The sequence below is a fragment of the Neophocaena asiaeorientalis genome, unplaced genomic scaffold, assembly GCF_003031525.2.
Source record: "Neophocaena asiaeorientalis asiaeorientalis breed wild unplaced genomic scaffold, Neophocaena_asiaeorientalis_V1.1 scaffold415, whole genome shotgun sequence".
Classification (NCBI taxonomy): domain Eukaryota; kingdom Metazoa; phylum Chordata; class Mammalia; order Artiodactyla; family Phocoenidae; genus Neophocaena; species Neophocaena asiaeorientalis.
The window spans coordinates 373,534-399,886 of NW_020174051.1; the positions used below are offsets into that span (position 1 = coordinate 373,534).

Sequence of the window (26,353 nt, forward strand, 5' to 3'; positions counted from 1 at the left end):
GAGGCTGTAAAGAAACAAATATTTCCCTTTATTTGATTACATTACATCTACTCATGGGACATTCGAAATAACTGAAGTTCTCAATTTACAGACCTATAAATAATGCTATTTAACTGAAATCCAGCCAGCAAATAGCAACATATATCTGAAGCGCTTACTCATGGAAAGTAATTTCCACACCAACTCAGTTTAGTAGCGTATGACAGCAGATTCGGAATAATCAGCATTTGAGAACCAGAACAGTAACATTCAAGAGTACTTTATCAGTAGTGAGTTTGCCTTACTCCTTTGCCAGCTGCACACTGGTTGGTTTTGCTCCAATAGGTATCCCGTATTTGTGTAAAGTATTAAGCAAAATCTCCCGCATGTCGTTGTTGTAGGAGTCAAAGTCAAACACATTCCTAACCACACTGGAGAGACCTTCAGCGGGAAATTTCTGTATTCAAAAAAAAAAAAAAATTCCCTTATTACCATGTGATAAAATACACGGTATTATAAAGATTTCCCAAACTGACAGAACAATAAGGATCAAATGGACTTTACCAGACCTTTCTTTACTAGCCTTGTCAGATAACTAATAAATACTGATAGGAGGAATATTTTATAGACAGGAGGAATATTTTTCTCTTTGAAGGTTTGCTCTGATGACTTAATATTTTTCTTTTTAAATAAATATCAGAATTTGAGGGGGAACAGTTCTTTGTCTCAAAGGTTAAATCGGTACTCAGATCCTGGTGTTTGGTGACTTCCACCACTTTCTGAAATCTCCTGCTTTTAAAATGAGTACTGGATTGACCAAACTTAAAAATGCTCTTTGAATAAAGCAGAGTGTTGAATATCTATACAGAAGTATTTAGAGAAGTCACAAGTCTATGACTAAATGAAAAAAAAAGATAAACAAGAAAAGAAGGGAAGAAGAATGTAAAAAGTACAGATAATAGAGAAATAGGGAAGAGCAGAGGGAAGAAAACAAGTACTACTAACAGCTAACTTCACACTGGTGGGGTCGTCTAGGTCCTTTATTGCCTCTGTCTTGATTTTCTTTAGGTGCTGGGATCTGAGCTGGACTTATCATTGTTTTACAGGCAGAACAAAGCTTTCTATTCTCCTTTCTAGGTTTTCCTTGGAGGATGGGGACGGAGCAGAGGTCAAGAGTCATTAGATTGTGACTTAGCTTGGAAACCATTATTTGCTATAAAAGTAGAATCTACATGGACTTTTTGTCTTCTTTACCGAGGTGGGCTATAAGGAATTCCATTCTCCTGCCCACTTACTCCATCTTACAAAATTTTCTCACAGTATTTACAGGTATGTAATCAATACTGTTAGTTCCCAGTCTGTTTTTTATCTCCAAGTCTTTTTTCTCAAAATGAAAATATTTTTCACTCAGATACCATATGCTTGTTGTATAAAGTCAAACAGTAGTAAAGTTTCCCTGCTCTCTCACTCTCCGTCTTCCCACGCGCCCCCCCGCAAAAAACCTCCACCAAATTTCCTAGCTCCTTGGTAATGGCCGTGGCACAGAACCTTGCCAAAGTCAATTCAAAGGTTAAACAGAAAATGTTCATTTAGATTATAGACATTTCATATTATATCACTTGAATCAGAATTATAGAGAAATGGAAAGACTTTGTATAAATTAGGCAGTCTAAAAAAACAAGATTGACGGCTTCTTTTAAACTTTTAGCGTAGGCATGTGCTATACCTGTAAATGCTTGACTATGTTGACAACTTCTCTGGTAGAATAAGGATAGTTAATAATGCCCTGGTCGGCTAAACTCCTCAGCTCTCCAAAGGCAGCCACGAGCTTCTGAAGGATGGGCTCGGGCACGTTGGGGCCATACTGCCTGAGCATCTTGAGCTCCGAGTGGGGTTTGGGATTATCAACTGCATGGCAGCTAAAAATATCACCTACGAGAGAAAAAAGATTCACATCCAGCATGCAACTAATCCATTATAATGCCACAGAAAATATAGAATGGTCGTTAAAAGAGCCATGGGTTACTCACCAAAGCACTTATATTTTTAAGTGTGTAAAACTGCACAGAAAGCCTGTCCGAAGATAGGTATAGAGAAAAAGGCAAATAACTAAAGCAAAAGAAAATGACACTGACTGATGTGTGGTTTATTCTACATAGATTTATTTTTGTTAAAAATTGTATAATACTTGAATACAATTTCACTGGGAGATATTCAAATACAAAGAGCAAAAAAGAAGTCCTCTCGTGTCTCTGCTAATCTCACTCCTTCCCCCATAGGCACCCAGTGTTAATAGTTCAGTGTCTTCATTTTTCCATTCATATTAGTATTTTTTAAAATGCATACCTACAAACATATATAGTTTTGATAATTTATTCTTTTTCCATTAACTGGAAAATACTCCTCATATGGTTCTGAGACTGCATTTTTAACTTTAACACATGATGAACATCTTCAGAAATTATATACATACATGCATGCCTCTTCATGTACACTAAAAAAGGGGGAATTAATATCATCAGTCTCCAAACAATTTATATCTTGTGCAGATTGCTAGACTATACTTTAGAAGTAGGTTTTGGAAAAGTAAACCTGCAGAGACAATGTCTAAATTAAAATCAAGAAAAAGGAATGTAGAAACACAAAATATTTCATCCGTAATTTAGAAAACTGAGAACATACTAGAAAATATAATCTATGCTCTAGAGAAATGAATTTCTCATATAAATGTTCACATAATTGTGATTCATACTCCAAAGGACAAGGGGCCAAAGGAAGTTAAAGTAAATAGATTTGCATTATTCGGTATGTTCATTTTGGAGAGAAAGGATATTTAGAACTTACTTTGACTTAGAAACCACTCAAATCATTATTTTATTGTTATCATATATTAATGAAAGCAACTGAATAAAATGCAACCATGACAACTTCATGCTTCTATCTCATAAGCTAAACCCAAATACAAATGTGCAGAACAGCTTTTGTCTTTTTTGCTGAAAATCAAATGTAACATTAATATAAAACTATATTTGAACCCTTATTCATCCATTCATCAAATAAGTATTAAATGCCTTCTATGTGCCAAGTAATACTCTACGTACTTTATATAACTCAGAGATCAAAAACACAAAAACCCCTGTCCTCATACAGTCTATATTCTGGCATGGGGAGACAATAAACAATAATTACAAATGTTAGAAACTGTATGTTTCAAGGAAAAAAGGAAAAGCACACTATAGGACATCAGAAATGGTGATGGTGGGGGAAGTCAGTCAGGTAGGCCTCACTGAGAAGGTGACAATTGGGCAAATGCAGATATTTGAGGGAACAGCATGGCAGGTAAAGCTAACGCAAAGACCCTAGGCGAGCACAGCTGGCGTGTTCAAGAGGCAGGAGAGCAGAGCGGCTGGAAGAGGGTGAGTGCTGAGGAGAGCAGCACAGAGTAGAGCAGGAAGCAAGGTCAGCGAGGTAAGAGGATGTAAGAGACGAGTGTGCCTCTGGAGAAGTTCTACGCGTGTCGAGCATATTCATGTAACATACCCCCCTTGCCTTTTAGTCTCTATTAATTCAAATGGTCGACTACTACACACGCCGCTCTTATTGTTTCACTTAGTATTTCCAGGATTTTGTTTGGTATCAGCATGACCAAAGTTATCCCATTTGTTTGTAACAGCTGCTCAGTAATCTACTGTGTGGATATAACAGAATTTCTTCATTCAGTCCCGTTTGGACAGACATGTGGGTTGTTTTCTTCTTTTTCCTTTTTTATGCTACTATAAACAATGCTATATTGCCTATCCTTGTACTTTAATCATTGCACGGGGAATATCCCTAGTTAAATTCCTTATGTGGAATTGCTAGATCAAAAAGTGCCATGGACATACATACACTACCAAATGTAAAACAGATAGCTAGTGGGAAGCAGCCGCATAGCACAGGGAGAGCAGCTCGGGGCTTTGTGTCCAACTAGAGGGGTGGGATAGGGAAGGTGGGAGGGAGACGCAAGAGGGAGGGGATATGGGGATATATGTATATGTATAGCTGATTCACTTTGTTATACAGCAGAAACTAACACACCATTGTAAAGCAATTATACTCCAACAAAGATGTTTAAAAAAAAAAAAAATCAAAGAAAAATCCTACTAGGAGACTGAGCTCGCTTCACGTGGAGTATGGAATGCCCAGTATCCAGAATTACCTACTTGCCACAGAGAAACGAAGCTATTCTTAAAGGCTCCTGATGCTTCAGTTTATCCCAGGGCCTCTCCAATCAATGAGAATCAGTCTCCCCAGAGCTGGCCTCAAACCTTTTCATAGGGGGATATGATGAAAAGCAAACACTAAAAACCATTCCTTATTTTGTGTTTTACTCTAAGAGGCCCTAAATAACAAAGTATAGTTTAGTTGTGTAAGAAAACACATAGATATGAAGCCATTCTAATACTTATCTGAGTGACCCTAAAAAAAGAATCTCTCTGAATATGATGCTCTCCTTCTCTAAAATGGGGATAACACATACTCTCACAAGGTAGCTGTGATGATGACCGCACGTGATAGCATTCGGTGATAGCCGTTACAGTATTGTTACTAAGACAATATTTTTACTGTTATTGCTATTGTTTTTATTATTATTATCAATATTGTTTTTACCTAAGGTGCCGAAGAAATCATTGCCTAGGAAAGGAAATCCAGGTCTGTTGGCCAGAACAATCATCCTAAAGTCAGGATGGATCACAACAACATTTTCTCTTCCATTGACTAATGCAGAATCTGAAAAACATAATTTCTATTTATTCTTTATAGATATTTAATAATTCTTAAGAGTATCAAGTTACAGCCTTTAAAATCACATAAGTAGTCATACTGTTCAATGGTAAAACAACTCTAAGAAATCTGGTTGTAACAATTTGGCTGCAGAAAACAAAAACATTTTTGAGAAAGTTTGCTTGGCAACAGAATACTGATAAAGCGTATACTAAACTATACGGGAACTTGCATTTTTATGTAAATTAAATGCACGTCTAAAAAGCAAACTTGTCTAAATGTTGTCTTATGGTACTTAAACTTGGCTTGAGATGCTAGTATTCCTTTAAAAAAAAGAATCTATTACAATAGATAATCCAAAGAATACGCAAAGGATAATCCAAACATCCTTTAGTTGTTATCCAATCAGCAGCTGCATCACTTTGCATAAAGCCTTCATCCTGTAGCTAAGGAGGAATTCCTGTTTAGATTACGCACCCTGAAACTTAACCACGTAGAATAAAGGTCTTGACCACCTAGTCAATTCATTAGAGCAAAGGTGATTAATTTCCATTCAAGGGATTCTACCATAGTTCTTAAAATACATAATTTCAAGTTGACTGGAACTTTCTTCATGCAAATGTTTAAGGTATTAAAGGAAGTGAATATTATATACTACTTGCTGATGTACATTTCAGATAGAACTGCTAGGCCAAACAATAATTTAAGATAGTTAAAAACTTTATTATGGTTATTTTAAGAAGAAATACCTGTCATCTGGGTTTATTTAAATCTTAGCCTTAGGCTGTCCATCTTTAAGAAATGATAGTTGTGAAACACCTGGAGTTTTATCTGAGATGAGTCTGTAAGAACTTGTATTTTTTTATGATACCAAAAAGTAACCTTGCAATGTGCCACATATTCACGTACTAATACCACCATTAGTTTTAACGTGTGATCTCCACTAATTTCAGTAGTGGTAAATACAGGGGTATGTGGTCACACACAACATTTAATTAATTAGTTAACTAAAATAAAATAGCAATAAAACATGAAAATTTTAAAAGGCAAAGAAAACGAGAAACATAGCCGTAGAAGTGATGCTTTATGAAACCATGTTCAAAAGAGCTTCAGTTGCTCTTGTGTTTAAAATGTCATCTACAATCAAACTTGAACTTAAGAATTATGATGACTCCTTTGCTTCTAGACTATCCTTCAAAAATATATTAATAAAGTGTGAAGGGTTACCAGGAGATAGTCACTGTTTAACTATAAGTTTGTTTCAGCAATTCTTTCTTGCTTTCCATTCCACTGTCCTCATAATGCCTCTAAAAAGGGCAGGAAGTATTCTAATCTTAAGAGTCTGAATGATCTTTCTAAAAGATAGCAATCAGGCTGTTTAAGTCAAATTCTCATTTTTTCCCATAAATTCATTGCGACACTGAAATGTTAGAATACTTTTATTAGTGCTGAGTTTCCTAGGCTTAGAAACAGCAGTCTTGCAACGACAGCGTCCAAGAAGAAGTCTCTGTGGTGATGCACTTGTACATTTTTATGGAGTCTTCTGTTTATACTCTCTTTGAATACTGAAGATTTCAGTTATTAGTCTCAACTTGTTTGGTTCCTTACTATTGACTATATATTTTTAATGGCTAGTTATAGATCTTCAAGTCTTTTCATGACACAAAAATTTTATATTAGAAACTAGAAAATGTTCTCACATTGCATTAGACAAACAATTTTTCCTTGTAGCTTAAACAGACTTATGAGATTTATCTATGTACATCTCCCCTAACAACAACAACAGAAATAAAATAAAAGGAGGAGGATACTCCAAAACAGAGAATAACTAACTTCTTCCTGAAGCTGGTATGTGTGTGTAATGTATGTATACACACAGATATATTCATACATATATATGATAGATATAAAATGCCCAGCAATTTTTTTCTAATTATACTGAGCTAATAATAACATTAATTTTAATATTATGAGTAACAGAAATGTGGTAGAGCTTTAAAAATTCCAGATAACAATGAAAGACAATAAACTGCACACAAATAATTGAGTATACAAAGGATTATATGTTTGTATTCTCAGAGTAGAAAAACTATGAAGCCGGTTTGTCCTAAAACTACGATTGAAATGCTCAAAGATGCTCTCTGGCTATACGAAAGTGAAACTGACAAAGCTAGATTCAGACATATTGAATTTTACAAATAACTGTCAATACAGACAGCTTGACTTATATTAGCTTGTGCTTGTTTGCAGATAAATAGCCAGCCAAGTGTGTGATTTGATATCGGAGATGTAAAAATTGCACATACTGAAAGAAAAGTTGCTTTTTTATACTCACTTGCAACAATGCGCCTTCCATCTGCTAGAATCATTTCTCCATTTTCTACTAGAGTTTTTAAAATACAGGTGACATTTGTTGGGGCTTTGTCTGCTTCGTCTACTACCAGAACATGACCCAATTTTACTGCTTTAACCTTTGAAGACAGAACATTTACCATAAACAAAAGAATGAAAGCAAACGTTTTAAAAATGTCATCACTCATTGATTTGGATTTATAATAGGTGGTTTTATGTAAGTTATAAATACACTATCACAAAACTGTCTGTAGCAGAGCCGGAAACAAAATTTATGGATCTCTACCAAAAGCTTCTCATAGTTACTAAACTGCTAACCCTGCAGTAAGCACTTTATTTTCCTTCAGCTTCATAATTATCCTTATGTTGGCGGAATTCACAACATTTCACACCCCAGGGTAGGGGAGTATTAAAACAAGTATAACGAATAGAGAAATTAAGGTGCCATGGGGGTTAAGAGGAGTGAGACATCACAATCAATACCGGGTATCAGAACATTGCACTTGTGATGGCTCTAAAAGAGTGTATGATTTTAAGAGATCAGTATGTATGGTGAGGAGATGGGTAGTCAAGACAAAGAAAATCAATGGTCAAACTCAAGAAATCCTGCAGCCCACGGAGGGAAGAGTGAATATGAATATCTATCTTGGCTGAAGCAGACGTTAAATGTAAGAAAAGAGAGAATATGATCTGAAAGGGTAGATTGGGCCTCTACTACTAAAAAGTTGCCTGCCAGACCAAAAAATATGTGCTTTATCTCACTAAACAATAGGATGTAATTAAAGATTTATGAGTTCAGACATGATAACAATGGAGTTTGGAGCTACACGTTAGTACATTTAATCCTGTAGAAATATGCGGAATAGACTAACAGGGGAGTACCATAACAATTTGGTAAAAAAGTGGTGTGAGGACCTGATTTTAGGGAAGGAGGCATGGGAGAAAAATGGAAATAAAAAGCATTATATTGATCTGAAGAGTTTTCCAGAGGTATAATCTATAGCCTTGGCAACTGATTAGATGGGAAGAAGTGAAAGGGAAAATAAGAAAGAGTTCCAGGTCTTAGATGACTAAGTGGTGACATTATTAGAAGAAAGATAAAAGTTCGGAAAAATCCTTAAAAACATTTTTAAAGAGTGGATAGGAGGGAGTTTCCTGGTGGCCTCGTGATTAGGACCTGGTACTTTCATTGCCATGGCCCGGGTTAAATCCCTGGTCGGGGAACTGAGATCCTGCAAGCCGAGCAGCATGGCCAAAAATTAAAAAAAAAAAAAAAAAAAAAAAAAAGAGTGCATAGGAGGAGATAGTCAATGAGTTTCAATGTAAACCCAAAGATTATTTTTTTACATAATAAGAAATATAAAATGGACCATATCATAAACTTTTATCATTACATAATTTTGGCAAATAATTTTAAGGAAATATAGATCAAGACACAGATGATTCTCTCTACTACAAATATTTTATTACATATTCTAAAAAATGAATAAGGATTTTTCTTTTTAATTTTAGCGTAAAAATAAGCTGAATTTAAAAAAAGAGAGAGAGAAAACGTGTAGCTTCTACTCCTAACTCCAGCCTTCACATCTTTGTTCACAGAAAAGGCAGGTCCAATCTGATTGAATTCAGGCAGGAGGTCCTAAAGACCCCCATCGCTGGGGTCTGGACCACAGAGGTTCTCATGGTGGCTTATTTGTGCCATTGCTGCCGAGGAGTTATCTACACAGAGAGGTGTGCCTGGCAGGCCAGATTTCTTTGCGTCTTATGTGAGAAGCTGAGGAATGATCTTCTCAGCTGCCTAAAACATTGGGTGAATATTTTATTAATTAAAATCATTTTTTAAAACATTCTAGAAGCATTATCTAATTTCGAAGTCTGTACATCTGAAAACAGCAAATTTCTTTCTTTTTTCAAAATTCTGGAATAGAAAAGTAATCATTAGAGGATATCAAAATCTCTCACTCTGGAGAGAGAAGAACAGAATAAGAAAACATGTTATTTTCCCAGTAATTTGCATTCAAATATCCACTCTCCTAATGACATAAGAATGAGTGTTTTCCAGTTAAGACGGAAACATATTGGAACCAATGGGAGATTTCTCACCCTCAAAGGCTGAAATATAATTATCATTCAAAAAAATACATTTGAGAATATTCATATAATTGTATTACTAACCAAAGGTGAGTCTTCATACACAATAAGTCCATCTTTAACAGAAGGCTGAAGAGTAAGGGTCTGGACCGTGGTGTCCCTAAAGTTAAACCAACACATTTTATAGTAAGAAAATAAACTGACATTTGATCACGAATAAAATATAACACAAGAGCATTTCTTTTTTCACCCCCATCCAGCTTTCCCTAAGATGAATAAAAAAGTAAATGAAATTCCAGTCAGCAATAGTATTTTGTTGATGTCAATATAAATTACAATGGTTTGGGAATTAATCCAAGTTTACAGATTATCCAGGTTCTTTACTTCTCTTTTTTCTTCCAGTAATTTCCCTTGTGACCATTTCACTCCTCAAAATAACTCCCTGAAGGTGAAAAGGAGAAATTAAAAAAAATATATTTGTATTTTATATACAATATTTAGATTCATTAAAAATAATTTTGATGGTGAGTTTGGTGATGACTGGCATGCTGGTGTGGCCAATTATAGCAGGTCTGTGAATTACACTTTCTGGCCCAATCTGCCATCACTAGGTGCAAAAGCAACCATGGGATTCTGAACATTTCTGCTAGGATTAGGGCAATCCATTTTACTTTCTTAGGTCTACCTACTACTATTTACCTGACTCTCCTTTAGATCAGGATTTTCAAAAGTACTAATAGTGAGTTATCTTGATGTTATGCACCTCCACACATGATGAGATATGAAGTTCACATCACCTATGAATATTCTTGCCAAAAATGTGTGTATATAGGCTGTTGGTTATAGGTAGGTGCAGACATTTTTTAAGGAGATCGATTTCATATCTTCACCTTCTACATATACTCTGTCTAAAAAATAAAAAAATCCTACGGCCATCCTGATCATGTCGTACAGAGAATTAAATTACTTCCAAAATGTGAGTAGCATCTTTCTTTACAAGAGTTCAAACTTATCTTTTCAAACTATGCTACCACTTATTCAACGTAAAATGTGAAGTTACCACCGTGTTGTTTTGAGTACCTTCTCTGTGTAAGATACTATTTGGAATGTGAACTTCAGACCTCAGTGCCATAATATACTTCTGAGACTTCTACCCAAATGCTAAATTTTATCACAATTATTAAAATATAAAATGTGATTTATTAAAAAAAAACCCTAATAAATACTACATGACAATCACTGATAAAGCAAACTTAAGATATCGCTCAAGTCATTTTTTGCCTTAGCAAAACAAATTTAATCAAAATCAGTTAATTGCATTGAAAGGCAGTTCGTGGAGTAGCGGAAAAAACCCTTTGGAGTCAGACCATACGGGATTCAAATTCTAGTTCTTGCCACTTATTAACTATATGATTTTGAGTAAATAATAAAACCTACCCAGAAATATCACTGATAGAAGGCTTGGGAAAGTATCTAGCACAATATATGGCAGATAGAAAGAGCAAGATGACATGCCAGCTTCATCTACTTGTTGTGATCATTACTGCTGCTGCCGGGACTAAAAGTTCCTTTCCTGTGTAACTTCTGCTTGATCTTCAGGTTTTTAGCACAGATGATACTTCTTAGAAAGCCCCTGTGGACCCTTTTTAGACCAATTAGGTGGCTTTGCTGTATGTTCCCTTTGAGTCCTGGGTCACCCCTATTTCAGTCCTTACCACACTATATCGTAGTTGCTTATTTTTACTATCTGTCGTTCTATTCAGACTGTCAAGATTTCAGAGTGTAGACCATATCTACCTTATTCCTCATCCTGTCCCCAGCATCTAGTGGATGTCTGACTCACAGAATGAATTTAATAAATCTTTGTTGAATAAATGAATCCATGAATGAAATGAACAAAAATGTTAAAAGTGCAACATACAGTATATGGACTTCAAAATATATTGGATCATGGAACTCTTTTTTTTTAACAGAGAATCTGGAACTACAGAACCCACTTTAATAAACGTTGGGTTAGACTAAGGCTGACTCTAAGGTAAGGAATCTTCCTTATTCACTTATGAGTGTATATCAGAAGGTACAGTCATGTTGAGACGTACACTTGGGATTGACTAGTCAGGGGACGGAGGGGGAGATGGTCTACATCCATCATGGATTTCAAACTGAGTTGGATTTACACTTATTACTGTAGCAGGAAACTTCTGCGTCAGAGCTCTCATTGACCAGGGCTTGAGCAAGTATGTTGGCAGTACGATTACTGACATTTACAATTTCTAGACTACCTGACTTTTTTTGCACCTAGGTTGAAAGGCTTCTCCCTCTAACTTGACTAAACAGTGATTGGTTTCTTTAATTTATTCCCTGGAGGTCTGGCCTATTGCCATTCCTGACCTCTGTTCCAAGCTCCTAGCCTCATGGTACTGGCTCTTATGGGCCTGGTGCCTGTCTGGTGATCTACTGTTTGCTATAGCCTTAGCACTACATTTTATAAAGAATTCAACATTCTCCTTTTTTTTTTTTTTTTTTTTTTTTTTACGGTACGCGGGCCTCTCACTGTCGTGGCCTCTCCGGTTGCGGAGCACAGGCTCCGGAAGCGCAGGCTCAGCGGCCATGGCCCACGGGCCCAGCCGCTCCTTCACTAATCTTCAAATTGAAATGTATCTAAAATGAAGCCTTCAGGGATGTTAAAGGAAAGTGAAAATATATTGTGACATGTATTGGTGATTATCAACTTTAGTATGAATAAAATGTTTCTTATGCAATATAATGATATACAGTCACACATCCATTTTTTGTATTCCTGGGTCTCATAAATTTACTGTAGGATATACTTTATGCTCTAGTCTGCTAAATTTTTTTTAGGGTTTTAAACAAATAAGAACAGAGTTTAATGAATATCACTTAAATTCACTGTTAATATCCTGGCAATACAGAAGGGGGTAAGTGAGGAAGAGAAAGAGACGTGTTCACACGGATTTTTTACAGCAATATAGTGAATTTCACACCTCAGCTGTCACATATTTAATGGGCAACAACATGACACCTCCCAGAACCGAAATGGAAAAAGGAACTCTTGTATCATTGCCAGCAGAAAGGAAATTCAGCCATTACCCTAATAATTAGAGTGCTTCATAGCAGATTAAGAACAGGAAATTCAAGCTGAATTCCAATTTTAAAAAGGCAAATGAAATTGTTCTATAACACTTGAATTCTGATAGCATACAATGTGCCAAATTAGATTTCTCAAAAGACTTTTGTGTTAGAAATAAAAACCATAGGTTTGAGAGAACAAGCGTAAATCAGATGATTCCCAAAAAGGACAACAAATGAGGATAAATACCAATGGGAATCATGGGTTTCAGTGGAGTAGGCTATGAGAAAGAGGAGCTCAAAGGAAAAACGTGGCTTTGTTCTATTCTTATTATTGGTCCTTTGTCTTATATATCAAAGGATTGCAAAGGCTAGCAAAATATGTAAAATTACATTCAACTTTTAAAAAATGGGTTGGCTTATATGTAAGTCCCTTATTATATAAGAGTAGAAAATAACCCACTGGGCTTCCCTGGTGGCACAGTGGTTGAGAGTCCGCCTGCCGATGCAGGGGACACGGGTTCGTGCCCCGGTCCGGGAAGATCCCACATGCCGCAGAGCGGCTGGGCCCGTGAGCCATGGCCGCTGAGCCTGCGCGTCCGGAGCCTGTGCTCCGCAATGGGAGAGGCCACAACAGTGAGAGGCCCGCATACCTCACAAAAAAAAAAAAAAAAAAAGAAAAGAAAATAACCCACTATCTTCTGATTAGTACTTCATACAACAAGAAAAAAGCTTGTTTTTCAAGGTGTCTTACAATATTATAAACTTCAACTAAGTAAATGATCAGATGACTATTGTCACAAGTAGCATGTGAATTGACTCGTAAAGACAATATAATGATTCTTTTTCAGAAAATATTTGATTAAAATCATTGCTTTGTATTTAGGAGCATCTTGGATCAAAAGATATTTATTCTCCACACAAATAAGCAACGACCCTAAGAGAATATTTTATTTGTTACAATTTCAATTCTATTATGATTTGTTCCTCTCAATAACAGCTTTGAAACATAAACTCATAAAAGTTGAAATAGATTCAACAATTTCAACAATACTGAGGAGAAGAAAACACATCTTAGTAACATTTCCTTAGCCTACAGTTTAATAAAGGGATGTCTTTCCAGTACATAACAGTTATCAGCAATGCTTGAGGAATTAATTAGAATGTTCAGCTAATTGCTGACATTTATGTTAGCACCAATTGTTCTCACTTCTTACTCTCTTACAAACTAAAGCAGTCCATCAATTAAAGCCTGTGTCAATGAAGGGGCTACTCAAAGAAATATGGTGCTAAACTCTAGTCTTCTTTTAACTCTGTGATTTTAAAGTTTTTTTTTTAAGTTGGAGTTATTAATGTTTCAATAGTAATTTTAAATGATTCCAGATGCAATAAAAAGTAATTAGATTGAATAAAGACCAGGTTTTTATTAAACTAAGGAAAGAAAATTGGCCTCTGGAGAGCAAGCACAATCTGTTCTTGCAATGTTGCTTATAAAGGTACATTAAGCTAATATCTTTGAATTTATTGAGGAGCAAAAGATCTCAAAATAGCAATGTTTACTTTGAGGATAATATTTTAGTAAGTTGTATTTAAATTGGTTTATGGTTAGTTGTCTTTTAGAAAAACAATGATAGTTAAACACAAGGGTGATGGAAGAAAAAAGACACACAAGAGTTTTAAATAGCTAACAGAAATCTTCTCTAACTTTGTAGTTCATTAAAATAGAGATGGCTACAGTAACAGTCCACTCATTATTATAAGCCAAGCATGAGAAAGGAAAGATAGAATATGGCACTTAGGAGGCACTTAACAAATATTTGCTCAATATTTTAAAAAGTGGGATGATTATAAAAATCATCTATAAAAATAGAATTAAATGGTAATTTTCACACATAAGATACAACCATACCATTACTTGAGAAGTGCTGTTGAAGGATATTTTCAAGTGAAGAAGTCATGGAATAAACAAGAATATCACTTCCACAAGGCTTATTTTAAAGCAAGTAATGAAATAAAGATAAGAAGTACTAATAATAATTATCATTAATAAAAGAGAGAGTGGTACTTAGACATAGAGGATGCAAACAAATTTGAGAATTAATTAAATTTGAGAATAAATTAATGTTTACAAATATTCTGGGCTCTCTGAACACTCCCTTCCTACCTTGCCTATGAAAGACATACTTATTTTGCCATGTTGGGAAAGAAACTTCCCTGAGCCCTCAAACAGAAACAGTCATTAATATAAGCAGTGTTGCCATACACTACAAAAAAAGGAAGACAAAAATTAACTATGATTATCGCAGTGTTAGTTGAAAACCAGCACTGGCCTAAATCTGAGTCCTCCTAGTTTGGTCAATCACTTAAGCTCTTTTTTTTTTTAAGATTTTCTTTTTTTTTTTTTTTTTTTTTTTTACTGACCAAGGATCGAACCCACAGACCCTGCATTGGAAGGTGAAGTCTCAACCACTGAACTGCCAGGGAGGTCTCAATCACTGAAACTCTTGAAACCCAAGATGACTCATCTCTACAGAGGGAATCAAAATAGAACATATGAGGAAATACAGTAGAGTAAAAAGTAAGAAAGATAAAAGTGAGAGAGACATTATTATTATATGTGCTTTGAATGCTGTGAGGGAAAAGTCCTTTCAGTAAGATAAACAAAATATTTTTTCTGCCAAAGTGACTCCGGCTCTTAAAATACTTGTTTTGGAGGACAAATAGTTTATTTAGTTGTCAATCACTCATCACTATGTCCAGATGCATAAAATGCTAACAAACCATAAAAGGAAGGACGACATTAGGGGGATAGTATTTATGGAAGGAATTGTACTGTGGTGCAGCACTTTGCTCTCCAGAGGTAGGCTCTTCTGGGAACAGCAGGTAGAAAACAGCCACAGCAAAACAGTCATCTGATGGAAGCTAAAATTTTCAAAATAGTTTTCAAAATCTACTTACGCTCCTTACCACGTCTCCTGGCAATATAGTAACACTTATTAAAAAAGAAATTCCTCCAATATTCAAAGCCATGCTGATAATCAAATACTTTAACAAAATCTGAACATTTTATAAGTTGTCTAGTCCTTAAAAATAAATATACTAAGATAGAATATTAAACACAGGATCTTTTGTCTTTATTCTGAAAACTAGCTTTCTGGCTTGGTAAATTTTAGGGACTCAAAATGACCTAATTTCTTTGTAGGAACTTCATTTCCCCTTTACCAGACAAAAAAAGAAAAACAATATGCATACCTCTTATTTAACTTTTCCTCTGACATTAAATAAGGCATTTTCTAATCAGTTTTTGAAAAGGAATAAAATGAAATGAAGATTAAAGTACAAAACTAAATGAGTGTACAAAGATGCACACACAGAAGAAACCAGAGTGTGAGGCGGGTTAATATTGTATCCACTGGATAAATCATTATCAGAAAATATAGTATCGGGCTTCCCTGGTGGCGCAGTGGTTAGGAGTCCGCCTGCCGATGCAGGGGACACAGGTTCGTGCCCCGGTCCGGGAGTATCCCACATGCCGTGGAGCGGCTGGGCCCGTGAGCCATGGCTGCTGGGCCTGTGCGTCCAGAGTCTGTGCTCCGCAACGGGAGAGGCCACAGCAGTGAGAGGCCCGCGTACCGCGAAAAAAAAAGAAAATATAGTATCTAGTAATTTATATTTTTAAATGTCTCGTTAATTGGGTAACAACATAAAAGTTTGATAGAGTCAAAAATTAAGTGAATACACTTTCATATCAGGATATACCATAATTATTCATTCAATAGATATTTACTGGACATCTATTAATGGGCACTGCTTTAGATAAGATGGATAAGCATCTGTGAAAGTAAACATTCCTTCCTTTGCTGAGCTTAAATTCGTAATATATTTAAGTAAACTTATCTTACCATACTAATAATGTGCCACCTTTGACACAGCAGAAACTGGATCTTGCATGAAATTAATTATCAAAAGATATTTTACCACAGGCAATTCAAAATAAAGTTAAAATAAGTATTTTTGATCACTAAGACAAATGATAAACAGCCTTCGACTATTTTTTTTTTTTTTTTTTTTTTTTTTTTTTTTGTGCGGTACGCAGCCCTCTCTTTTCTTCCCTCTCCCGTTGCGGAGCACAGGTTCCGGATGCGCACGCTCAGTGGCCATGGCTCACGGGCCCAGCCGCTCCGCGGCATGTGGGATCTTCCCGGACCGGGGCACGAACCCGCATCCCCTGCATCAGCAGGCGAACTCTCAACCACTGCGCCACCAGGGAAGCCCAGCCTTCGACTATTTAAGTCAGAGAAGACCTAAGTCCACCAGCTCTCCATGAAACTGGTCAGGCATGCTTCTGTTGGTTAATAACCCAAAATACACCTCCTGTGCGATACTTACAGCTTAAAATTTACTATGTAAGTTGCATTTTGTATTACCATAATAGTATTCCGTATACTATAATCCATGAATTATTTTATCCTAATTTCTGGTTGTTCATCAACTTGAAACAATTCCCAGTGCTCTGGTTTATTTATCACACTTGAACCACTTGAGTCAAATAGAAAACAGTATGTAAATAAGCATTCTATTTGGAGAACTCTTAACTTAAAGAAAATCGATAAACGTTAAGTTTTCTGTAATATACCTATTTTACTAAGTTTTTATGATAGGTGTTCTTAAAGGAAGACACTGCCGAATCATGAGAAAAATAATATATACTGCTTTTAGCAACAGAAGTTAAAGAGTTCATTTCAACCCCAGCCTATTTTCCAGTGTCATTTTAATGGCAGAGAAGGAACAAACATCCCTGAGGAATCAGAGGGCAGAGGACAGAGCAGTCCTCTAGCATGTTTCTTCGCCATCTCACGTTTTTTCCTTAAAATTTGATGGAGATTTTGAATGCCATTCCATAATATACCTAGCTGTTCCAATACAAATGCGTGTAAGGGATCATTAGGAAGACAGCAACAAAGAGCTGCTGTCTAGGACACCGGGGTGAGTGGAAGACGGCTGACACTGCTCAGCCAGTTCAGTCTCTGGCCACTTTTTCTCTTCCGGTATCTGGCACACTCCTTGAACCCCAAATGAAATAAATGAGTGGGTATGAAATGGCAATTGTTTTTTTCACTGCGTTATGAACTGTGTCAGGATAATCACTGTGGAGAGCCTCCCACGTGAGGCTGAAGAGGCATTACGGGCAGCATTTTCTGACTGGTGCTGCTGGGCATCTCAACTACTGCACCTTTTCAAGATAGCAGCAGCTCAGGTCACCTTGGGACTTGAAAAGTTCTCCCGTCTCCCAGGCAAATCTCTTCTACTCTTTCAGGATGAAAATGAAGGTGTGGTCCATTTGTCCTGTTCTCTCACTTGAGTTTAGGTATTATTGCTATTTGTTCAAGGTTAGCCAGAGGATCTCGAAAACCTGAAAAAGAGTACTTAATACACAGATAAAACTTAAAATATAAAAGGCATGTTTATAGGAGCAAAAGGCTGGAAATAGGCTACTATCCATCAGGGCTACTCAAAAGTCAACTTCTCAGGGAGGCCTTCCCTTATACACCTTACTCTGCCCCCCTTCCCTGCTTTATTTTCCCCATGGCACCTACCATCTGACAGACTACATTTTTTTTTTTTTTTTTTTTGTGGTACGCGGGCCTCTCACTGTTGTGGCCTCTCCTGTTGCGGAGCACAGGCTCCGGACAGACTACATATTTTAATGATCTTGTTCTCTCTCACTAGCAACTAGAATATAAATATGAAGCCTGGGGTTTTTAGCTCTTTTGTTCCTGATGCAGTCACTCATGCTAGAAAAGTGAGCAGCATCTACTAGGTGTTCAACAATGTTTGTTGAAATGGGTGCACTCCAGTCAGCTACTCCAGTCACGTACCCTAGGCTGCCCTGAGTTGCTGGTAATTCCTTAAGCACTGTGCCCAATTGTGTGCACTTTTCCTGAGAAGTTCTTTCTTCCCTTCTCCCTACTTTGCCTGACAAACTGTTAAGGCCCGTTCCTTAAAGGCTCAACTCAAATACTGCCTCCTCTTTGAAGCATTAAGTATTTCTCACGTCTATACTCCCAGTTGAACTACTGGCCCATAGAAAGCATTTTACACTCATGAAACAGTTGTTCAGGTAACCGCAGAACCAGCCCAAACTGGCCCTACCCTGTTTCTAACAAGTTACTGAATTACTTTTCAAAGACAGCAGAACAAAACTGCAAGTCATGCAGGCCAAGCATGCACAGAGGAGAAAATTTTGTCCTCAAGTAACACCTAGAACCAAAATTTCTACCCATCCCCTCCCCCGGCCATGGAACCAAAGGACCAGGACATGACCAGAACCTGAACACGGGATCCCTTTCAGAGGCGAAGGGTCCATCGTCCAGGAAGACCCAGTGCTGAAGCCCCCTTTACCACACCTTACCACAAATGGCCATTTTCCAAAGCCCTCCAATCAGAACGTGCCCTGCCAGTGATTCTGCATACCAGCCCTCCTCACCTAACACATGAAGGTTTGACTGAACCCCAGACTGGGGAGACAGATTTGAGCCCTGGTATTGGCTTCTATGTGCACTGGGCAGAGAGCCCTTGCTCGGTAACATTTCTATGACTGTCCCCTCACAAGGCATACCATCTATAGACAAGAGAATATCACATATATATATATATTTTTAATATACCTAGAGCCTGTCATTGTGCCTTGTACCTTCTATGCATGTAATAAATGTTTGCATAAAGGATGAATAAACCCGTGAGTGTATTAAAATCATATTATGGATTACCAATTTGTAAAGCAGATTATTAGGTATGAAGGGTTATAAAATGAATAATCCAGAGCTCCTGCTCTCAAGAAACTCACATGACAAGAGACATATAAGATAAATGTAACTCACATCAGACTCCACGCTCCCGATGCAGGGGGCATGGGTTCGATCCCTGGTCAGGGAACTAAGATCCTGCATGCCACCCAGCACGGCCAAAATAAATAAATAAATATAAAATAAAAATAACTTACATCAGAATGTGATAAGGGCTATAATAGAAATTAAAACAAAGTTCAATGGGTACACAGAGGAGAAGGCAATTAATTCTGACGGAAGAAAACAGGATCTTGATGATTAAATTTGATTTTAACTGGCAGAGATGGGTGGAAGGTGCTTCCAGGTAGAGGAATAGAAAAACATGTCGAAGTTTGGAGATACAGGAGTAGTTTGGGGAAGCACCGAGCATGTCTAGAACACAGCTGCATGGAGGGGAGTAGAGCTGGATAGGTGGGGTGAGTCGGAGTGCACATTCTCCTTAAATATCACGTGCTAAGAGTCTGACTTTCATCTCATGGGAATGGAGGACAAATCATCTATCCATTTCAGAGAGAGGATTCTCTAAATGGATGTCTCAAAGATGGATGGGAAGGAACAGACATTGCATTTATTCATTTGCTTAACAAATCTGATCAAACATCTACCATATTCCAGAAATCATGCTGGAGGAGGCAGTTCAAAGAAATGCCCCTGCCCTTAGGGAGAGAACACTGTCTAGCAGGGAAGACAGAGGTAGAAACACGTGATTGTGATAAAGAATGACGTGTATAATAGCAGAGCCTACTCTAGGTCAGTGGCTCTAAATGTACCATTAATAAAATGTTCTTGTTTTAAGAAGATACATTCTAAAGTACACCAAAATAGAAACAGCAACTGAGCTAAAGATGAAAAACAATACCTTAAAAACACTTTAAAATTTTATTTGTTAATGATACAAAAAAACACTTTTTGTTCTCATTAAAAATTAAAGAAGGATATTTTAGGAAGAATAATATGATTAATATATTTTATTACTTGTGTGATTTACAGGTCCAGTCCTAAATTGAAGTCCAGTCCTATAATAATACTTATTAATATATATACATAATACTTATCATAGCTGAAAAAGAGCTCACGAAGACTCGTAGCTCCAAACAGAAGTGCAATATTGACTGCAGTCCCTATAGCTCAACATGCATTTTTCAATCTCATCTATCAAAACATACAAAGGTTTTCGTTACAGTTAGGCTTGGGAACTTCCATCTTTCCTGATGTCAGTGTTTTTGCAAACTAATCAGACAGCGTCACATTTTATATATATTTTGAACGAATAGGTTCAAAACTCATTGAAACTCTTCATTTGTAGGAAATTGTATTTTAAATTGTTTTAGTGTGCAGACATGAGACATTTTAGGAGTACTACGATCTATTTCTACTTCTGGCACCAAATATGTGGGTTTTCCACACCCGACAATTCTCTAGAGACCCTAGAGTCATCTTATGAGACTCTCTTATCATTCTGGAGATTCCAAGGGTCTTAGAACTGAAGACGAAGACCAAATATTTTAACAAAAGATACCCTTATAACACAGGAAATTACAAGCGTTTTAGAAGCTCTTGTGCTGGGAAAGGGAATGAAGACCAAACATGTAATTATTATATCACAATATCACAGAGTGACATACATTATTTTCAGCCACAAAAAAACTAACTGAAAGTTATAAACATCTGATTTAAAAACACTCTCTCCAGAGAAGTTTTTTTTAAAGGAGTTATTTTCTACTTCACTGCTAAAACATGACCTGTAGCTTGAAGGGTCAAATTAAATGTGGTTTTTTTTTAAATTTTTAAAGTATCTGTTACATAGCATCTCTCTAACAGCCATTAACACACAGACAGATAAACAAATTGTGAACTCTTGACTTTGTAAAAGACAAATGGGCAGGTTTGACAGATCTTTTAAATACTTTACAATGAGATTATAAGTGAGACTGTGTAGTATGAAAGATTTTCACAGTCAGTTCCTACCTTATTCCAAAATATTGCAATAGTTCTGGCTTTGCTTTAAAGCTCTTGTTTTTATGTGACATATCTAACTGGTGACATCCTGTAGCACTGTGTGCAAGTCTGCTTTCAATCTTTGTGGCAGTGTTTTGTTTTGAATCATCATGAAGTGAATACATTTCATGTGTGATGTCCTCTGTAACCTTATTTTAGAGTCTTGTCTCTATCCAATCAAATCAGATGCTCCATCAATAGTTATACTTACATAATTTTCTGCCAATTCCATGTCATTTGTTTATGTTTACATTATTAACGATATTTTCAACCCAGGGTTGCTTCTTCAAGAATCTTTTAAACCACTATCCATTATACGAGGGCTGGCTTAGTTAACACTGGGTAACGTAAACCACAAATCTGCTAAACTGGGCACAGTAAACTGTTATGTGTTGTCATAACGTGCAATCAAACGAATACCTGAGAGCACCACTGTCATCTTCCCATAATACAAACTCCCACAGTTCTCTCTGGATATGTCCCATTTCCCATATGTGACAAACTGAACAAATGAGCGTGCCAGTGTCAGTCAGTATACTAAATATTGGTAATGCTTATTTCATATTTTTAAAAGCAAAGTAAATATAAATTCTAATGTCTTCCCATGTTCCGGTGGATGGTCTTGAACTTCTTGGTACCTGCTCCCCACTTTAAGAAGCGCTTTGTACTAATGTTGTCACAAAGAAAGGAAACATCTGCTTGTGAAGGAAAAGGAGAAGGAAGGGTCTAAGAAATTTTCCTAGAAGAAAAGACTTTGGTTTGCATTTTGAAGAAAAAGTAAGAATTTTCCAGATAGACTTGATAGAGTGGGGCATTCCAGGCTATAAAAGCTGCAAGTGGCAAGTGAGGGAGTCGTGAATAGGCATGTGATTCTTGGGAACCACAAGCTGTTCATATGGATTAAGCCTGAGTATGTGGGAGAGAAAGGCTGGAAGTAGGACTAATGAAACAGATGGGGCTCAGATTAAGGACTATGGACTTGATATTGTTGGCAATGGGCATCATTGAAGGGTCTGAGCAGCAGAATAAGTGATCAACTTTATTGATGGAACGGTACGAGGCTTGGGAAAGACAGATTGAAGGCTGAGTTTTTAACCAGGAGGCTACTATAAAAATCCAGGCAAGAGAAAATTAGGAATGGATCTATGGCCCAGAGGATGGAATCGAAAGGACTTGGTCACAATTCTAGGTTGACGGAGAAGAAACTATTTTAATAGTCTAGGTATGGCTAGTGACTGTAGGAAAGGCAAAGAGGAAAATATTTGGGAGACCTAGAAAAATGTAGACATGATTTTGTAATAACTGGCTGTCAAGATAAACGACAGGGAAAGGAAAAAGGTATGTCGATTACAGACCAGGTGACTGGATACAGGATTCCATAAGCTCAGAGAGGAAACATCCATTCTTTCCTTTACCAATCATAAGCACTGCTTTACTGATACCCACCATGAATGAGGTATAGAAAAGGCGCTGGAGGACATTTATAAAGGAAAATTCGGTATGAAGAGATGGACATTTGGGATTTGAAATGCTCCAGAGATACCAATGTGGATATTTTAAAAAGAACACTGCAGATTCAAAGCTGAGAAGAGAGGAAGGGGCAGGAGATATATGGACAACACAGATTTATAGAGAAGAGATTTAATTTTAACTGGGTACCTATCACACACCGGGCACTGTCCAAGACACATGTGACATATGTCATTTAATACCTCCAACAAACCTATGATGAAATTCAGGCTCAAAGAGGTTTTACCCAAACTCAGGCTTTTCTTTTAAAAATTTGAGGCTTCTATTTTAGCTCAGTTTTATAATAAATGGTTTATACTTTTTGAGGCAATGCATTCCTAAAAACCATGCCTTAAAACAAATGAACACTGCTGACTATGTAGCACTACTGTCATCGGATCAGCTTCCAGCAGAAACCAGTAAATATGTATTAGGAAAAGTGTTCAAATAATACAGCAGCAGAATTTAAGTCCTTGGTGGAAAATGATATTCAATTATATACAACTTAAACCACTACCACTAAGAGTTGGTAAAAAAAATCACATTCAGAATGTGGTGTGTATAACATGAAAGACACCTTTGTTAGTAGATTGCTGAGGTTATAGTGCTATCCCTACTTTATTCAGTTTCACTCAGCTGCAGGCTCAGCCCTGCTCAGTTCCTGATTTCCTATTCTAACCAGGGAACAAGACACATGACTCATTGGTTTTGCTCAGAGAGGTTATAAATCTCCTATTTGGGGATGTACTGATACTAGTACAAGTATCCCTAGTAACCTTGTCCCGAAAACCCTATTCCCCCTGGGTCAGACCCTGGCTAGGCCTGGTAACTTCGGCTGTTGGCTGGAATCTTATTTCAAACTATCACTAGTCCAAGTTCTCACAAGTCTCTAGTTACTATAATCTGTAATCTTTTATGGATCCATCTTACATAGGGTCAATTCAACCACTGAATCTCCAGAACAAAGCTGCTAGAATGTCTTGCTGTAAATCCCAGCACAATTATGAAGATAGTAACTGCGGCCAAACTTATTCATTTACTCCTTATCACATTACCCTATAAAACCTTTTATATCATTTCCATTATAGCATTGATATTTTCCAGTTTACTGAATTATTTGTTCATTGCATGCCTCCTTTTTACCACTAGAAGGAAAGCTTCATGGCAGCAACGACCTTGTCTATCTTGTTCATCACTGCATTTCTCAAGGCCTAGAACAGTGCCAGGGGCTGCACTCAATAGGAGGCTGAGTTTTCTGGTAGGGTATATTGTTGGTGTCTGGTAGTATATGTTGTTGGTGTCCTACCCAGATCTCCTTTGCTACCAAAGGCACCCATCCCACAGCTACTGTAGCATTGACTTCTAAAAGCTCACAGCTGCACTCCTCTCCAAAGAATTGCCCTCCATCACTGGGGAGTATCTTGTCCAGAAATGCCTGGGAAGTTAGAGGTTCTCCCTGATTCCTCTCCTGACTAATGCCTCACTGACATGGGAGCAAAGAAGCCTGGCTCTCTTACTTCCAGGTGGGATAACTGAGTAGTGCCATTCGTGCTCCAGAGTTTCCTGTGAGGAGGCTGAGGCCAGACTTCACCTAAAACCACTTCTTGGGGGTTCCCTGGCGGTCCAGTGGTTAGGACTCCATGCTCTCACTGACAGGGGCCAGGGTTTGATCCCTGGTCAGGGAACTAAGATCCCACAAGCTGCATGGGGTGGCCAAAACTAAAAAACTAAAAAATAAATAAAACCACTTCTTTTCTGCAGTCTTATCCTGATTCCTTCACTTCCCAGAAAGTTTCACCTAAAAGCTCTCCCTCTAAAATCACTTATACAGATATTTCCATCTCTGGCTCTGCTTCTAGAGTACCCAACCTAGATATCTGTTGACTATTTGGATGCATAATGGAATAAAGTCAAATGAAATAAAGAAGAAATTCTTAGATTTTCCAGCAGTGCTCTTAATTCTTGCACAAAACATTACAGATATATATCCATTGAGAGAAATAGATAACGGTGTTGTGAACTAAGTGATCGCATTAGGACACAAATCTACCTGCTTAATTTAAGCACCTCACCCCATCTCCTTCAGCTCATGGTGTCACTGTTGCTGTCATCTGAAGAGTCTGGCTACAGCAATATCTGTCTCACTTATAAGAATTGGCACTTTATAAAGCTCAACAAAAAAAAACATTTTAGATCCTAATGAATTAAAAGATGATTGGGAAGTATATGACACTGGCCCAAGATACTTCTTCACTCTATCAGCTTAACTAAAGATGCTGCTGAAAGAAACCTGCAGGTGAAGCTCTCCAGAGAGAGGAGAGCAGGTTTAAGTGGTTGGAGCACAATGTTAAGCATGTTAAGATAATCTGATATTGAAACAATTGTAAGACTGAGTTTACTTTTTATTACAACTAAGGACTAAAAGTTTTAAAAAATTCCCCCCCCCCGCCCCTGCCATCAGAGCATCACTGATTTTACAGTGGAAGTCAGTGTGAAATAACGATTTTCTTAACAAAAATTTGCTTTACAATTTAAAAAAACATGCATACAAATGACTGGAAGGTTATAAACTAAATTGAGAATAGTGATTGACTTGAAGAAGGGGAGATGAGATTGGAGGTGGTGGTAAAGGGGACTTTAGCTATAATTAGTGTTTCCCTTCTGCAAAAAGAAGAGTAGAATCAAATTTGAGAAAAATATTAATAGTTGTTAAATATGAGTGATAAACTTGGGTATGTGCTACATGTTTTTATTTACATTTTTTTGATTTTTGAAATTTTTCTCAAACTAAAAAAGTATATAACACTTGAAAAGAATGTAGCTATTCTCTAGTGGCAAAGGATATAACAAAACTAAGAAAAAACACACACTGTATCAGTGGTTCTCAAGCTTATTTAGCTTGTGATTTAGGAAATAAAAATAAAAAAGAATCCCATAAAATCCTGCTTGTTTCCAGTCTTCTCTTCCAAGACAGTCTAGAGCAGCCTGCTGGCTGGGGTCTCCAGTTTCAGGGTCTGTCTGCAGCTCTGACTCACCCGCCTCTATAACCTACAACAACCATTTGGTGAGTGCACCGAGAACGGAAGCAGTGTCCGCCTGGGAGGAACATCATATAAAAGATCACAGGAATTGATTTGGTTTACAATTTTATGAATTACCTGGGTGACAGAACAGAAAACAGAGCTGTTAAGTACACTAATGATACACCTCAGGAGAGGTGCATTAAGACACAAAAGAAGTTTAATAATCTGGAGAAGTAGTCAAGAAAACAGAAAATGAAATTTAATAAGGATATTATTATTGGAAAAAAAGGGGAAAATATGGAATAACTGGCCAAAGGCTTTGGGATCAAGCTGGGCAAGGATTAGAAATATGAAGCAAGAATTTAAAAAATCAAGCTATTATATGTAGATTGAAGTATTAAATCTAAGAATTGGTTGACCAACAACCTTAACACATGGCTAGTACTTTAGTGAGGTACTTACTAAAGTGCTACTATCACTAAAATACTATTTGATCAGCATGACAAAGTCAAGAAGCAGCACACTGCAGTGGTTAGAACATAAGGCTGAAGCCAGACTGTATGAAGACAGCTGTGTGACCTCAGACAAGTTTTCTAACCTCTCTGTGCCTCTGTCCTCATCTGCAAAACTGGGACGGTAACAGTACTGAACTCAGAGTTGTGTGCAAAAACGAGGTGCAATTTGAAAACAGTGTAGAAC

The 26,353-nt window shown here is 37.1% G+C and overlaps 1 protein-coding gene across 1 annotated transcript in view; it reads right to left on the reverse strand.

The window, feature by feature from the left end:
* The window catches only part of VWA8 (von Willebrand factor A domain containing 8), a 307,276-nt gene that overhangs the window by 146,043 nt on the left and 134,880 nt on the right, over positions 1-26,353 (reverse strand). Inside the window, exons 20-24 of the mRNA XM_024754208.1 lie at positions 9,271-9,346; positions 7,079-7,214; positions 4,630-4,749; positions 1,706-1,911; positions 285-436 (exon numbers count right to left, since the gene is read on the reverse strand). Coding sequence (XP_024609976.1) covers positions 285-436; positions 1,706-1,911; positions 4,630-4,749; positions 7,079-7,214; positions 9,271-9,346 — 690 coding nt within the window. The remainder of the gene's footprint in view (positions 1-284; positions 437-1,705; positions 1,912-4,629; positions 4,750-7,078; positions 7,215-9,270; positions 9,347-26,353) is intronic.